Source organism: Balaenoptera musculus, chromosome 16, assembly GCF_009873245.2.
Source record: "Balaenoptera musculus isolate JJ_BM4_2016_0621 chromosome 16, mBalMus1.pri.v3, whole genome shotgun sequence".
NCBI lineage: Eukaryota > Metazoa > Chordata > Mammalia > Artiodactyla > Balaenopteridae > Balaenoptera > Balaenoptera musculus.
In genome coordinates this window covers 62,653,289-62,668,146 of record NC_045800.1, presented here as the reverse complement: position 1 = coordinate 62,668,146, position 14,858 = coordinate 62,653,289, and the positions used below count along the sequence as shown (strand labels likewise).

General features: G+C 55.0%; 1 protein-coding gene across 2 annotated transcripts in view; it reads left to right on the top strand.

Annotated features, from left to right (window-relative positions):
• Positions 1-14,858, top strand: part of CDH23 (cadherin related 23) — a 399,895-nt gene that overhangs the window by 321,367 nt on the left and 63,670 nt on the right. For both annotated transcript variants that reach the window (XM_036828302.1, XM_036828301.1), the window contains 5 exons: positions 29-31; positions 3,873-4,022; positions 5,128-5,256; positions 6,186-6,314; positions 7,465-7,692. In XM_036828302.1, the coding sequence (XP_036684197.1) occupies positions 29-31; positions 3,873-4,022; positions 5,128-5,256; positions 6,186-6,314; positions 7,465-7,692 (639 nt within the window). The remainder of the gene's footprint in view (positions 1-28; positions 32-3,872; positions 4,023-5,127; positions 5,257-6,185; positions 6,315-7,464; positions 7,693-14,858) is intronic.

Sequence of the window (14,858 nt, the reverse complement as noted above, 5' to 3'; positions counted from 1 at the left end):
GGCCGCCTCCTGCCGCCTCTGCCTACAGAAGGTGAGTAGCCCGTGGACTGGTGCCCTCCCCTGTGGGTTGTCTGTGGCCAGTGCTGGCTTGGGCCCTGTGTGGCGCTGGGCCTTCCTGCCTCTCCTGGGGGAGAGGGCACATGGACAGGACTGCAGCTGGTCCCTGCTCAGACCCCTCCCAAACTCCCCCACCCATCCACTCTCACACCTGAGCCCAGGCCCCTCCCGAGCACGAACTCCACATCCAGGTCTGTCCCCTCTGCCCTCCTTGTCCTGTCAAGCCCCGCCAGTGGGTCCTGGGGTGGGCGTTGCACTAACAAGGAGTATGTGGAACACCCAGTGGAGGGAACACTGAGGCCTCATCCCAGCTCTACTCCTCAGCGGCTGTGTGACAAGGCTAATTGCTCAACCTCTCTGTGCTTCCTTTCCTCGGGTCTAAAGTGGGTATCATACCAACTGCCCTGCCTTCCTCAGAGGATGTGATGGAGATGGCAGATAGGAAGGCTTTGTAAACTAGGAGGGGTGATGGGAGCAGGGTCTGTAAGGGGGACCCCTTCCCTCTCTCGGGGTCAGTGTAAGGAGTATGTGACAGTAGTCGTGTGAAGTGGGGCACCAGGGCCAGGGCCAGGGGAGTGCTGGGTAAGGGCAGCAGTGGGCATATGGTGTGAGTCACTGCCCTTGAGGGCTCTAAGTAAAGGCACAGAGACCTTGTGAACTTCGGGGAGGGTGACTGCTGAGGTCAGAGGTGCAGACAAGATTCCTAGAAAGGTAGAGAAGTGGTGACCTCAGGCTAGGGGTGGATATGAAGGTGGGCCCCAGGGGCGGGTCATGGGGTGGAATCCTGCAGTGATAATGAGAACATTTAACAATCGATTCGGCTTGGGCCCCAGCCAGACAGGTCTGAGGCCATCTGTAGACCACATGGGTGTCCAGCTCATTATCAGCCTTGGTTACAGCCACGTTTTCACCCCTGCTGAGTCCTTTTCACCTTAGCCTAAGGGGATAGACCAACCCGGTGTCCAGGCTAAGAGCCAAATGCAGCTGCTTGGCATCCTGTGCCCCATGGCTCCCTCAAGGTGCCGGCTCCAGTGGCCCTGGTTGTGGCCTGGCCGTACCCAAAAGGCCCCTCCATCCAAGGGACGAGCCTGGGGTGAGTGAGGCGGCGAGCAGCAGTGAGCCCACACAGCTCCCCTCGACCCCCCAGGTCCCTGAGGGCAGCCAGTGAGCAGAGCCCCCAGGTGGCAGATGGTGGGCAGGTGCCCTGTGTCCCACAGCTCGTGGCGAGGCTCCTGGTCTTCCCCACCAGAGGATCTAAGGCTCGGGTTGAATGGAGCCCTCTCACAAGCCTCAGCAGCCTCATCCATAAAATGGGCCCAGTCTCCCCTCGCCCCTGTTGTGCGGAGTCAGGGGGTTGAGGCCAGGTGGAGCCTGGTGAGCAGTAGGGCTGTCCCTCCCGAGGCTGCCGAAGCCCCTCGTGGACCAGGCAGCCACTTCCTGTGCTGGGGCTGGCGGGGGCGTTTCAGAACGCACACTCCTACGTGGGCCCCTGTATTGCCACAGTCCCTTCACCCTCTTCCAGGAAGCAGGACCCACCCCTCTTTGTTCTGCCCTGGCTTCCTCTCAGAGGCTCCCAGGGGCCACTGCCCCAGATACACCAGCCCTGTCAGTCCCAAACCTGTTGGAGGTGCCAGGGTGGAGGCAAGCTGAGGGGCCTTTTAAAGGCACCACCATTTCCTCTGTGAGGCCGGAACCCCCAAACCACAGCTCACCTACACCTGACTCCTCCTCAGCCCCAGCAGCCCCCGTGGCCCCGAGAGGGGTGGGGAGGCAGCAGAAGGGGCAGGCTGGGCGGGGGTGGCTGGGGGGTTACTCAGAGCCGTAGGAGCTCTGAGTAACACCCCCGGGCTTTTGAGGGATCGGGGAGGCAGATTTGGGCCCTGAGACCCTGGGTGGGGACACAGGCCCATAGCTCATTCCCGTAGATCTTGGTGCCTGCCTTCCTAACTCACTCACTGATGCAGACTCCCCACTGCTGGGAGCACCTCATCAGAATAGCAAACGTGGAGGGAGCACCTACTGTGTGCCAGGCTCTGGGTTGGGCTCAGGGTACATACAGTGGGAAACCAAAATCAGACGTGGCTTCTGCCTTCACAGGCATAAGATAGAGTGAGGGAAAGACACTGATCAAATTACCACGCCAATAAATATATGCCACGAGAGAGTGGATAACAAGACATTGAGGAAATCAAGGAGGGCCTCCCAGAGGAAGTGACTCAAGCTGAGCTCCTCAGAAAGCATAGGAGTTTACACAGTAGAGAAGGAAGAGCATTTCAGGCAGAGGGAACAGCAGGTGCAGAGGCCCTGTGGTGGGAGGAAGCATGCAGAGTCCCAACAAGGCCTTGACCAGAGTGAGAGAGTTTGGGAGGGATCAGATTGCGGGGGGCTTGTTTGTTTTCTCCCTGAGAACAGGGTGGTAGACATTATTATGCCTATGTCACGGGTGAGCAGACTGGGGCTCCGGTACTCCACAGAACTCCGTGACCAAAATTTATGATGGGTGGGCAGCGTCTTGGCAGGTGAGATCCTGCCCGTCTGCCAGGCCAGAAGCAGGACAAAGACCACATTTGTTGGCTCATTTATTCCTTCCAGCATCTTGATTCCGTAGGTGTTCTCGTTCCTACTTTCATCTGAGGAAATGGAAAATCAGAGAGGTTGAATAACTTTTGCCAAATCACACAGCTAGTAAGTGGTAAAGTTGGTCCTGCTGTGAAGCCTGGGTTTGTCACCTACAGTTCTGACAGCTGCCTGAAATATGGAAGCGTGGCTAGAACTGAGAAGGGGATAGTCCTGATTAGGAGGGAAGGAGGATGAAGCGGAATCTTCTCTGAATCGTGGTGAGGTTCCACAGGCTCCCCATGGAGTCCTGTGCACACCAGGAGGCAGGTAGGCCTGGCAGCCCCGGAGCCCCAGGCCTGGGGAAGGAGAGGATGGGATCTGGCCTGGAGCAGGGTGGTGGGAGAAGGCCTGGCTTGGGATTGCTAGAACCTGAGCCTCCTCCCCTCCCCCCACACTGCAATCCCCTCATCAGTGAACCCGAGGGGTACCTACGACTCTGGCTGCATGGCCCATGGCCATCCATGGGCTGGAAGCTGCACCCCCAGCCAGGCCTTCTCTCCAGGCTTGCTATTCAAACCCTGCAGGAGAAGCCTGAGCTGCAGACACAAAACAATGTGCTCTTTGCGTGCAACTTGCATGTTCCCTGTTTTTATCTGGTAGCTGGAAATTCCCCTCTCTTCCCCATCTGCCTTCTCCCCACTGGGACCACCAAGCCACCTTGTGACCCCTCTCCTGCTCCTGAGCCCTGTTTCCTTCCCTCTAATCTAAAGGTGCAAGTGAAGAGGCCTTTGGGCAGTATCTGGTTGCCAGATGTGTTTTAGCTGGCCCGCACAAAAAAATTTTTTTTACTATCACCACCTAATTCCACATAAAAATCTGGATTCCTAGTTCCTTTTGAAAAACAGGAAGCTCTGCCAGTGCCAGGCTGACACACCCTCACGGATCTGGAGCCGAGTAGCCTCCGTTTCCTTTAACCAGGGCCCATGCCTTCCGGTTCTCCAAGGCCCCACCACCTCTGAGTCCCCCCGCCAGGCGCCAGCATTTGAGTGTGTGCAGCCCTCCCCCACCAGACTTTCAGAAGAAATGCGCTCAGGGCCTCTGTGTAAAGTCAGGGTTGGCCTAGGCAGGTTCTGAAAGCTTGCTGACCTTCTAGAACTGATTGGAGGTCCAGCCCCGCCTGGGCCCACGATGGGACCCTGTGTTTGGGGTCAGGGAGGGGAAGAAGGTGGGAGGTCTCTGGCCATGTTCACACCCAGGTCTACATCACTGTGCTGGACGAGAATGACAACAGCCCCCGGTTCGACTTCACGTCCGACTCAGCCGTCAGTGTGCCCGAGGACTGCCCCGTGGGCCAGCGCGTGGCCATTGTCAAGGCCCGGGACCCCGACGCCGGCAGCAACGGGCAGGTGGGCACCAAGTGGAATAGTCCAGATCTGCCCTGTCAGTAGGGGCTCCCACAGCCCCTCAGCCGGAGGGGACCGCCAAAGCCATCCCCTCCCTGAGCAGGAAGCCGGGTCATCCAGGCTCTGCCGGGCCCTGAGCGGGTCCGCCCTGCCCTCACCGCAGTCCACGGTCCAGGGAAGGAGACAGAGCTGTGCAAGCTGTCAGCCCTGCCTGCGTCCAGGGAACACGAGGCCCAAGGCTGGCCACGGCTCAGTCCCCACGGCGAGCTGAACACAGAGGGGGTTTAATTTCCCCAGTGACTCCTTGGTCACCTCATCCACAAACCACAAGCATCTCACCCCTGCGTGCTAGCCCTGGGCCAGCCCTCCCCACGAGGACCCGGGGCCCCAAGAGATCACACTCCTCCTCCCCCTGCTTCTCAGGCCCCCCTCCCTGTCCCCTGGCAAGAAGTGCTCCCCACCACTGCAGGTTTGGGCACCCCCAGAGCACAGGGAAGAGGGGTGACAGAGCACACCAGTCTTCACACCACTTTGATCTGTCCTACAAATGGAGGTGTGTTTGAGGAGGTTTCCACTGGGTTTTAAATGCTTGCACACCTCTAGGGGGCCAAGAGATGCTGGCTCTGGAGTTGGAAGCCTATGGGTTCAAATCCTTGTTCTCTTGGGCACTTGCAAGCTGTGTGACCTTGCCAGTGACTTCTTGTTCCTGAGCCTCCTCGCTGAGCTGAAGAGAACAGCTCCCTTTGACAGGGTTGCTGTGAGAGCCGAGCAGAGCCCATGTGACACCAGGGCCGTGCCTGCTGCTTGCAGGGGGACTCAGTGCTTCCCCGCCCTGGGAAATCTCATGTGGTGGGACTCGCACCTGGCCCCAGGCCAGTATGCTCGCATCCCCCCCACCCCTAGCCTGTCATAGGCCCTGCACCCGCTCTGTGGACCTGCCACCCCCATTTTGAAGGATGTAACCGCTTCTGAATAAAACACATTCTTCTCAACCTCCCAGGCTGAGCAGAGTGCTCAGGTGGGCGGGAGAGTGCTCCTTGGCCTGGCCAGCCGCTTGTCCTCCCCACTTCTTCACCCCTCGCCCCTCATCCTCTCTCTTCCCTTACAGGTGATCTTCTCCCTGGTCTCTGGCAACATTGCCGGGGCCTTTGAGATCATCACCACCAACGACTCCATTGGCGAAGTGTTTGTGGCCAGACCCCTGGACAGAGAAGAGCTGGGCCACTACATCCTCAAGGTGAGCACCAACTGCCTTCCATCCCAAGAGAGCTCAGCCCATCAGCATGCCCTGGCTGTCAGCTTCCTGCTGTCACCAAGTGCCATGGGCAGGCAGCACCCCTTAGGACCAAGGGCGTGAGTGAGGCTGACCCGGAAAGGGCATCCTGGAAGGGGTTTCTGGACCCAGAGCAGGAAACAGCAGAGGTGTCTGTGCCTGCTGCCAGAGCCGGGAGAGAAAGCCTGGCAGCTGATAGAGCCGACTCCTCCACAGACATAGTGTGACCTTGGGCAAGTTGTTTACTCTGTCTGGGCCTCAGTTTCCCCTCCTGTGCAATGGGCAGAAAAACCTGGCTTCCTCTGCTGAGGTGAGGAATAACGAAGGCCACCACTATTGCTGAATTGCTGAGACTACCATGTTTCCTGAGGGGTCTCTGGGGACCCCAGGGCCATGCTTCTGCAGGGGTCTGAGCTCTAGAACACTTTCTACAGGCCTCCAGGAAACATCAGGGCTCCTAGGGACAGGCTCAGGCTATGGTTAGGACTCCAGCTCATTGCCAAAAAGATTATTTGAGACTGTTCCTCTGTTTGCCAGAGACCAGGTCTGAGTGCATGGAACAGAGGTCTTGAAGCTAAAGGCAGGAGCCCTGGGTCTGGTTGCAGGCCCAGGGTCACAGTCAGGGGCAGGATGGGGAGGTAAAGACTGTGCACATCGGAGTCAGATTGCAAAGGACGGTTACCAAACAGAGAAGTATTGGGCAACGATTGTTTGCAGCATGGGGCAGAAGTTGAAGGCCTTGTGGAGACCCCAAGGGGCAGGGGGCAGGGATGGGGCAGCAAGTCTCTCTGGCCTCTCAGTCCCCCCCCCCCCCCGCACTGAGCAGACAGCCCATGTGGACTCCATATTCCTGATCCTTTTAGCCCTGACTCCAGTCATCCCCCTCCTCGCAGGTTGTGGCATCCGACCGTGGCACCCCTCCACGGAAGAAGGACCACATCCTGCAGGTGACCATCCTGGATGTCAATGATAATCCCCCGGTGATCGAGAGCCCCTTTGGATACAATGTCAGCGTCAACGAGGTGAGGGTGGCTCTGGTGCCCATATAGCTGGACGTCTGGAGTGGACAGTGGGTGTGAGCTGACCGTGAAGCACCTGTTTAAATATCTGCCTGGGGACTTCCCTGGCGGTCCAGTGGTTAAGACGCCATGCTTCCACTGCAGGGGGCGCAGGTTCAATCCCTGGTCGGGGAACTAAGATCCCATGTGGTGTAGCCAAAAGAAAAAAAAAAAAAAAAACAATGCATAAATATCTTCCTGACCCATAGTTTCTCAGATCACAGGGATGGGGACGTGGCTTACTCATTCATGATTCTATCCCTAACACCTAGGCCAGGTCCTGGAATGTGGTAACTTTTTGTGGTTTGGATGGAAAGGAGAGGGAAAGAAGAAAGTGGCCTTTCACCATCAACAGGAAACTGAAGTTTGCCCTGGGAGAGCTGCTTTTAAATAAAACAGCTCATTTTTTAAAAATGTTATTGGAGTATAGTTGATTTACAATGTTGTGTTAGTTTCAGGTGTACAGCAAAGTGATACAGTTATACATGTATTCATTCTTTTTCAGTTTCTTATATAGGTTATCACAGAATATTGATAACCTGTGCTATACAGTAGATCCTTGTTGATTATCTAGCTTATATATAGTAGTGTGTACATGTTAATCCCAAGTTCCTGATTTATCTGTTCCCCCCACATTTCCCCTTTGGCAACCATAAGTTTGTTTCCGATATCTGTAAAAACAGCTCATTTATTACTCAATAATAAGATTGAGTCATGTCAGGAGAATTTTTGCCCAGGCACTGCTGGGTATCATGCCCAGTTGGATGTTCATGAAGGCCTCTCTCAATTCAGACCCTGGCTCTCCCAGTGACTGGCTGTGTGATTTGCACACATTCCTTCCTGGCACCTCAGTTTTCTCATCTGTAAATGGGGTTGACCTAATCTGTAGCATTATAGAGAGGATTTGATGAGTTAACTCAGGCCCCCGGCATGTAGTAGATACCCACAGAATGTTCACCACCGTCATCTTTATCTTCCTCATCGTTTCCCCAGGGTAGTCAGAGCAGAGCTTTCTAGAGGTCCAGGTGCAGCCCTTGGGCTCTCAGGAACAGGAGCTAGACTTTGCCCCAAAGGCCTTGAATCCGGAATGACCGCTTTCCTGCTCTCCCCCCAGAATGTGGGCGGGGGTACCGCTGTGGTCCAGGTGAGAGCCACTGACCGTGACATCGGGATCAACAGCATCCTGTCCTACTACATCACTGGAGGCAATGAGGACATGACCTTCCGCATGGACCGCATCAGTGGCGAGATTGCCACGCGGCCTGCACCACCCGACCGTGAGCGCCAGAGCTTCTACCACCTGGTGGTCACCGTGGAGGATGAGGGCACCCCTACCCTGTCGGTGAGTGATGGGGGGTGGCCTCGGGGAGAGGAGGGTGGGAGAGGGGCAGCTCCGCCTTCTGTGTGACAGGGATGAGATGGGTGGGAGTGGAATGCCACGCGCCGATGAGTCCTCCACAACTCCTTTATCGCGCCTTGAGTCCATCAGCCTACGAGTATTTACAGAGGGCCAGTGTGTGCCAAGCTAGGGTGTCGGTTCACCCACCTCTGCAGCCACTCAGACTCTATTTAGCTGTGTTTGCTTGCCCAGTGCAGCTCTATGGGATGGTACAGATTGAGCCTGAACCTCAGGGCCTGGCTAGCCCCAACTCCGCCTGCCAAGCTGTGCCGTGTACCTGTGGGGCCTCTGTGCCAAATGGGAAAAGGTGCCCTCTGGCCTCTTCCCCTGCATCATGTTGGTGTGACACGCTGTGGCAACACATTAGGGTCGGAAAGGGCTGATGTCCATGGTCCAGTCTGATGCGTGAATGGGTGGGGCCGCTGCCCAAGGCAATGTGCAAAGTCCACAAAGTTGCAGAAGGAGGTGGGGCCTGCAGGGCTGGATGGTGACGCCGCTGTGTGGGGTGATGGGCTGGGGGATGACGATGTCTACTGTAAGCTGGCTTCATGATTGTGAGCAAGTCAGAACCTCTCTGAAAACTGGTTTTGTCATCTGTAAGAGAGATAACATCTCCTTCATAGGTGGTGTTTGGGGAATTGAATTAGCTCTTGTCTGTGGAAGCACTTGGTAAACCACGAGGAGGAGGAGTGTATCAGCTATCTATCGCCACAATAACCCTGCATTATAAACCAAACAGAGAGGCATAAAACAACCATTGACTTAGCTCCAATTCTGCAGGCTGGCAATTGAGACCTGGCTTAGCTGGGTGGTTCTTCTGCTGTCAGCTGGGCTCCCACATGTGTGCATGGGCAGCTGTGTGTCGGTTGGATGGCTGTTCTTTTGGGGGTTGGCTGCCCATCAGTTGGGATAACAGGGCAACTGGGCCACCTGTCTCTCCCCTTTCAGAAGGCTGGTCAGTGCTGGTTCTCATCGAGCCAGAAAAGGTCTGGGCGAAAGAGCAGAAGCATGTAAGGCCTCTCAAGGCCCAGGCTTGGAACTGGAACAGGGTTATTTCTGCCACATTCTGTTTGCCAAAGCAAGTCACAAGGCCAGCCCAGGTTCAAAATGTGGGGAAATAAACTCTCTCTTTTGAAGGAATGAACTGCAAAGTCACATTGCAAAGAGTATAGATACAGGGAAGTGTAAGGATTGGGGACATTTGTATAATCTGTCTACCCTAGGGACCCTGATTGTAAATGAGGCCTCAGCTCTATCCTTCTGCCCCCAAAAGGTGACTCTGTTGGACCCCTCTCCTTTGGCAATGGCACTGTGGACTGTGGGATCAGAGCAGGTCTGGGCGGGGCTTTTTATCTGGAGTGTCTCTGGGGAGGATGGTGGAATTGGATCAATCCCAGGAAACCACATTCTGAAAAGTCCAGGATAATACTAATCACTTCAGCCAGTCATACCCAGTGGGCCAAACGGAGACACATTTACGGGGCACATGTAACTAACTGAGAGGAGGACAGGTAGGGGTATCATTTATTGTGGCGACAAGGAGGGACTCAGTTTTGACATAACCCCTCCCTACCTGCACCTAGCTTCAGAGTGAATCATCTTCTTGGTCATCTCTCCAATAGCATTTACAGATGTGTTTGACTACAAGTAACAGAAACTTAACTATGGATTCGTAAATAAATGAGAATGCATTTTTCTCACATAACAACAATTCCAGAGAGAATTACAAACGTTGATTTCATGCTCAGTGATGTCAGAGCTAATGTTTCTTGGCCTTTCCTTCATGGTTGCAAGATGGCTGCTATAGCTCCAGCCATCATGTCAGAGTTCAAGGCAGGAAATGACAAAAAAAAAAAGAGCTATGCAAGCCACTTCTGCCCTTTGGCTAATTACTTGGGGGCCACGTATAACACTGCCTCAAATACAAGCAGGGCTCTGTTAGTGAAGAAGAGGTGGGCAACTCATAGCATCTGCCATGCTGCTCTTTTTCATCCTGACCTAGGCCAGCGAACACACCACTCTTACCCCCACTCCCCACCCTTCTCTATAACCCATAGTCTTAGAGTTTTATAGGGAGGCAGATGGTGAGACCCATAATATTCTAAGACCCTCAGTTCGGGAGGCAACATCTGGTTTCCTTTTGGTCCCCAGAAGAAATGAGAATTAGAGAAATGTGAAATCACCCTAGCCACAGTTAGCCACCCCGAATGGTGGACCACTCCCCAAGCAGTCCCTGCAGAACTTGGGACTAGTCCCCATGGCCAGAAGTTTCATCTGTTGACCAAACTCTCCTTAGAGATCCACCCTAGCCTGGTGGAGACCTGTGAGCACTGCCTTCTCACACGCGGGCCCCTGACATTCTGGCCCTCCTTGAAGCAGGTCTTGGCCTGTTCCAGCTCCTTGGTAAGAGTGTGGGAAGTTGGGTGGTGAGAAATGCAGTCTCCCTTTGTCTACCTTCCTCATCTTGGTCATCACCAACTCTGCTCCAAGAAAACAACTTCAGGATGACCAAGATCAGGAATGGGGTATATGTATATGTGTGTATATGGTTCCTGGGCTATACTATAATAATACAGACAAACAGCATCAGGTACCAGCTGGAAAAACATTTAAAGGAGAAAACTTTTAAGTCAAAAAGTATCCATCCTTTCCATTTTTTTTCTGCTTCTTCATGATGGGAAAAGATCACTTTTATTTGATTTTTGTTGGCGACACCACAGTGAAGAACTACAGGGACCACAGGGGCATTGTTGAGAACTTAGCACTGGACCATATTTGTTCAGTTATTCATTTATTCATTCAGCCAGTGTTCCCTGAATACCCTCTATGTGCCAGGCCCCAGAGATACAGAGATGAAGGCAGTGCGGGTCCTGCCACGATGAAGTGCAGCTGAGTAAGGGAGGCGATGAGGACATCCCTGTGCAGGGCCAAGGTGCAGATGGGGCACCGAGAAGGCCTAGGGGAAGGCTTCCCGGGGCAGGTGACACCTGGGCTGTCTTGTCAGTCAGTCACAGTTAGCACAGCAAAGGGGGAAAGCATATTCTGGAACTGGGCATCAACCTGAACAAAGGCCTAAGAGCAAGCGATAATCCGGGGTGGGTCCAGGGAGCTGCAGGTAGTCTAGACCCGTGGCAGCATTCAGAACCCAGAGCAGGGCTCTGTATCTACATATCCTCCCCATCACATTCTGTCTGGGGCAGGCTCCAAGGGCCGGTCCCAATACTTTCCCAAGTGCCCCCTCCACTCCCTCCTGGCCCAGCTAAGCCAGGGCCCTACAGCCAGTGCCCCGCCATGATTGGCATTTGTCTCTGAGGAGTGCTGGACCCTTGAAGGTTTGCTGCCACTGACCAGACAGTTACTTCTGGACAGTGAACCCTCCGGGGTCATGAGTGCCCCCAAGCCAGAGGTGACCAGAGGAGGGGCCTTGTCTGCTCTTGGGCAGATTTCACTGGCTGAGTGTTGAGGAAGTAGGATCACTCCAGCATCTCCTAGACCAGCCAGAGCCCTGAGAAGCCTCAGACCAGCCATCTCGAGGTTCCAGGAAAGGTCACCGTGGTTTAATAGGGGTGCATACATCTGTCCAGAGACGCCCGGCAGACCCACACGCCGTCCTCTTGTTCCCACCTACAAGTACCTGCCTGGTTCAAACAAGCCCTCACTGGCACAGGACCAGCCTTCCTGTTGGACAAGGGCAAGTAAGAGTTATTCATTCATTCATTCTTTCATTCATTCATTCAACGTCAAGTATGTGCCAGGCCTGTGCTAGAGGCCAGGAAGTCAGAAATGAGTTGGACACAGCTCTGCCCTCAAGGAGCCTACAGTTAGTGGGGGAAATGGACACATAACAGAGAGTTGACACTCTAGGATGTGATAGAATGCTAGGAGGTCAGAGCCAGGAGCCAGGGAAGGTTCAGGACAAGGCATTTGCATCCATGTCTTAAAGGATGAGGCTTTCTAAGCAGGGGTGGGGGTGGGATTCGGCTACAGAGTCTCCCTAAAACCAAGAGAAATCCTATATCCGAGGCCTCCCATCTCTTCTTTTCTCCCTAGGGTCCCCTCCCCCACAGCTTCCTGAGAGCAGAACATTCCTGCAAGTAGCCCAGGCCATCCCCACCCAGCTCTCAGCCCCGTGTCACCCAGAGCTCAGAACAGCTGTGCTGCAAGGACCATCCGGGCCAGCCTAGGCCTGTCACACAGTGGTGTGCACCCAGCAGGGGACGTCGTAGTACAGCCTCGGCCCTCTGCCTTGCTCCAGGCCACAGACAGGGAGGGCAGGCTTGGGGGAGGGGTCCAAGTGGCCGTCAGGAGACCCCTGCAAGAGGAAGGGCTGGGCCCAGGGAGGAAGGACGGAAGGCAACTGGGAGGTCAGGAGCTGAGCCCCAGGCACAGAGGTACCTTGGCAGGGGGATGGGGAGACGGAGGTTCCCGAGGGGGGCCTCCCTGCCGTGCGAATCACAGCCAGAGGTTAGCAATCCCAGATAACCAGCCCTGGCTTCTCAGGCTGGTGGGGACCTGCAGAAGACACCTGTCCAGGCAGAAAGACAGAAAATCTCCCACCACCCGCTTCTGGTACAAGAGTCGCCAGCAACAGCCCCATGAAAGTCTGTGAGCAGGGGATGCTGCTCTTGGCAACTCACCTCATAGTTTTAGAGCTGAGGCTCCTCTGTTTATTAAACTTGGACCCTGCTGCTGTTTGTGAAGCCTGCTTCCCCTGGCTCAAGCTCAGGAAACCCCAGCCCGGCCCCTTCCCTGTGCTGCACACCAAGTAAGTCGGCCTTCTCTGGCCCAGCATGATTAAATTCAGAACCTTCCCGTAGCCCTGCTTCTTGAGAGTGTTCTGCAGCTGCTCAAATGCTACACATGCAACTGGCTCAGTTCTTCCAAGAGACCCTGGGGCTCTGCAGGTAGATGAGTTTCTCCCTTCCCCATTCCCCTCCCGCAAGCAAGTGGGGTGCACGGGCCGCCATGCCCACCAGGAGTCCTGTGGTTTCAGGGCTGCCAGGCAGGAAGGAGAGTGAAAAGACTGATGTGGAAGGAGTAGAGCCACGGGCTTGTGGGCACAGGTTTATCCCCCAGGGCCCGGTATGTACTGTGAGCAAGTCCAAGTCCTGGCCTGTAATGCCACTCGCTTCAGTGCGGAGGAAGGAGCACAGGCCTGGGAAGCAGGAGACCCAGGCTTCAGTCCCAGTTCCACATTCAACTGTGACAAGACACAAACCTTTTGGAACCTCAGTTTCCCTATGCATTAAATGGGACAGTAAAACCTTCCAGGGTTTTCCAGGGGAGGGGTGGGGAGGAGTAGGAACCAAAGAAGTAATAACACCTGGTAAAGTGTTTTGGAAAGCACAGTATTATCACGGAAGAGGCAAAGATACGGAACACATACTGCCCTTCCCTATCCTGTGCCCAAGGCATGCATTGCTAGCGGATGTCAGCACTTTCTCATTAAACTATATTGATACTTCAGAATCCCTCTTAACATATATTCCAGGAAGCCATACCAAGAGATCAGAATTGCAAAACAAAATGAAACCCATGCCCGTTGGCCTGCAAAAGCTCAGGGCATCATTGCTGTTGAGGAGAGAGCCCAGACGAAGCTGCTGGGAACTCGAGCTAGCCGAAAGTCAGAGGTGGCTCTGCCGATTGTGAGTGGTCCAGAGGACAGAACACTGGCATCCTGGTTCCGCCCATCACCCAATAGTTGTGTTTCAGTCATCAGCTCTACAACCAGGTCCAAAGGGCAGGCTGATATTGGATCCCTGCCATAGAACTCACAGAATAGTTAGGGAGACACAGCGTCCACGCAGGAGAGGTGACCAGGCAAAGCGGGTACAGTGAATGCCCAGTGAAGGGGCTAGATGGTCAGTGCTCTCAGTGGGCTGGGACAGATGCTCATCTGGGCTGTGAGTGTCAGCTTCTCAAGAGGACTTTGCACCTAGCATCCTGGCTGCCAACCCCAGTTCTTCTTTCTGCCATTGTTATTCCCTTTGAGTTCCCTGAGCAAATCTTAGCCCAGCCCCCAGCACAGTTAGGCCAGCCCTGGAGAGCTCTAGCTGTCGCCCAGGAAGGCCTCTTCCAGGAGGCAGGGCCCCGGAGCCCCAGCTGGGGTGGAGAGTGATAAGGCCTCTGCAACCCCCAGCCCCACCTCGTCTTCCCAGTTCCCCCACCACAGAGCACTCCGTGAAGAAGGTGATGCATTAGCCCCTCTATCCCAGGCTGCCGCGTGTAGGAGGGAGCTCTGGCCAGGCAGGAGCCAGGGTATCCCCAGGGCTGGTCTTTTGAGAAGTGGCCCCGGGGTTCCTGCACACCTACCCCAGTCCATCACCACAGACCCCCAGGCAGGGCCAGCCTGATCCAACAGCAGCATATCCAGTGGCCTCTGCAGTGTGTTTTCAGAGAGTGTCAATTCCATTCCCTTAGCTTATCACTTGAAGGAAATAAAGGCAGGAGATCTTTATTAAATGTGAACATCAGGAGATAGGTTACAGGTCCCAGAATTCCTGATACATCTCTTAACAATGACTTAGTGCCTAAACGCACAAATTTCCCTCCCACGGCCTCAGACAGTGCCATGATCCATGAGCTTCCTGCCTCAGTCCCACCCTGCCCAGAAGGCCCCAGGGCTCCTCCCAGCCCCCCTTGGAGGCAGGCACCATGTTCTTGCTCCCCGATTCCGTTCCATGCACCCCAGCCCACGGCACTGAGCCTGTAGGAACCGGCCACCAGAGCTGGCATCTCCAGAGGCACTACCACCCTGGGGCGAGCACAGAGGGATACCCTAGTGCCCTGCCCCTCCCCACAGCATCAGGGAGGGTGCCTTTAGGGTTGCTAGGGGCAGGGCGTGTTGTCATGGATGAAGATGGAGCCTGGAGCTCAGAGTAAATTTCACTGAAAACAGGAAACCACGAAGCGATACGTTCACTAGTAAGGGTCCAGAGAAGAAGAAGTCAAGGCCATGCAGGAGGAAGCTGGGGAGGAAGTGTGGTGTCTTTCTGCTGCGGGGCCTCCGCCCTCCTCCACACAGCAGCAGCTGGCTCTAGGGTCTGGCAGCCAAATTCTTAGAAGTTGTCTCTGCCTTGAGGTCAGAAGCTGAGGTTTGGGCCAGGCCA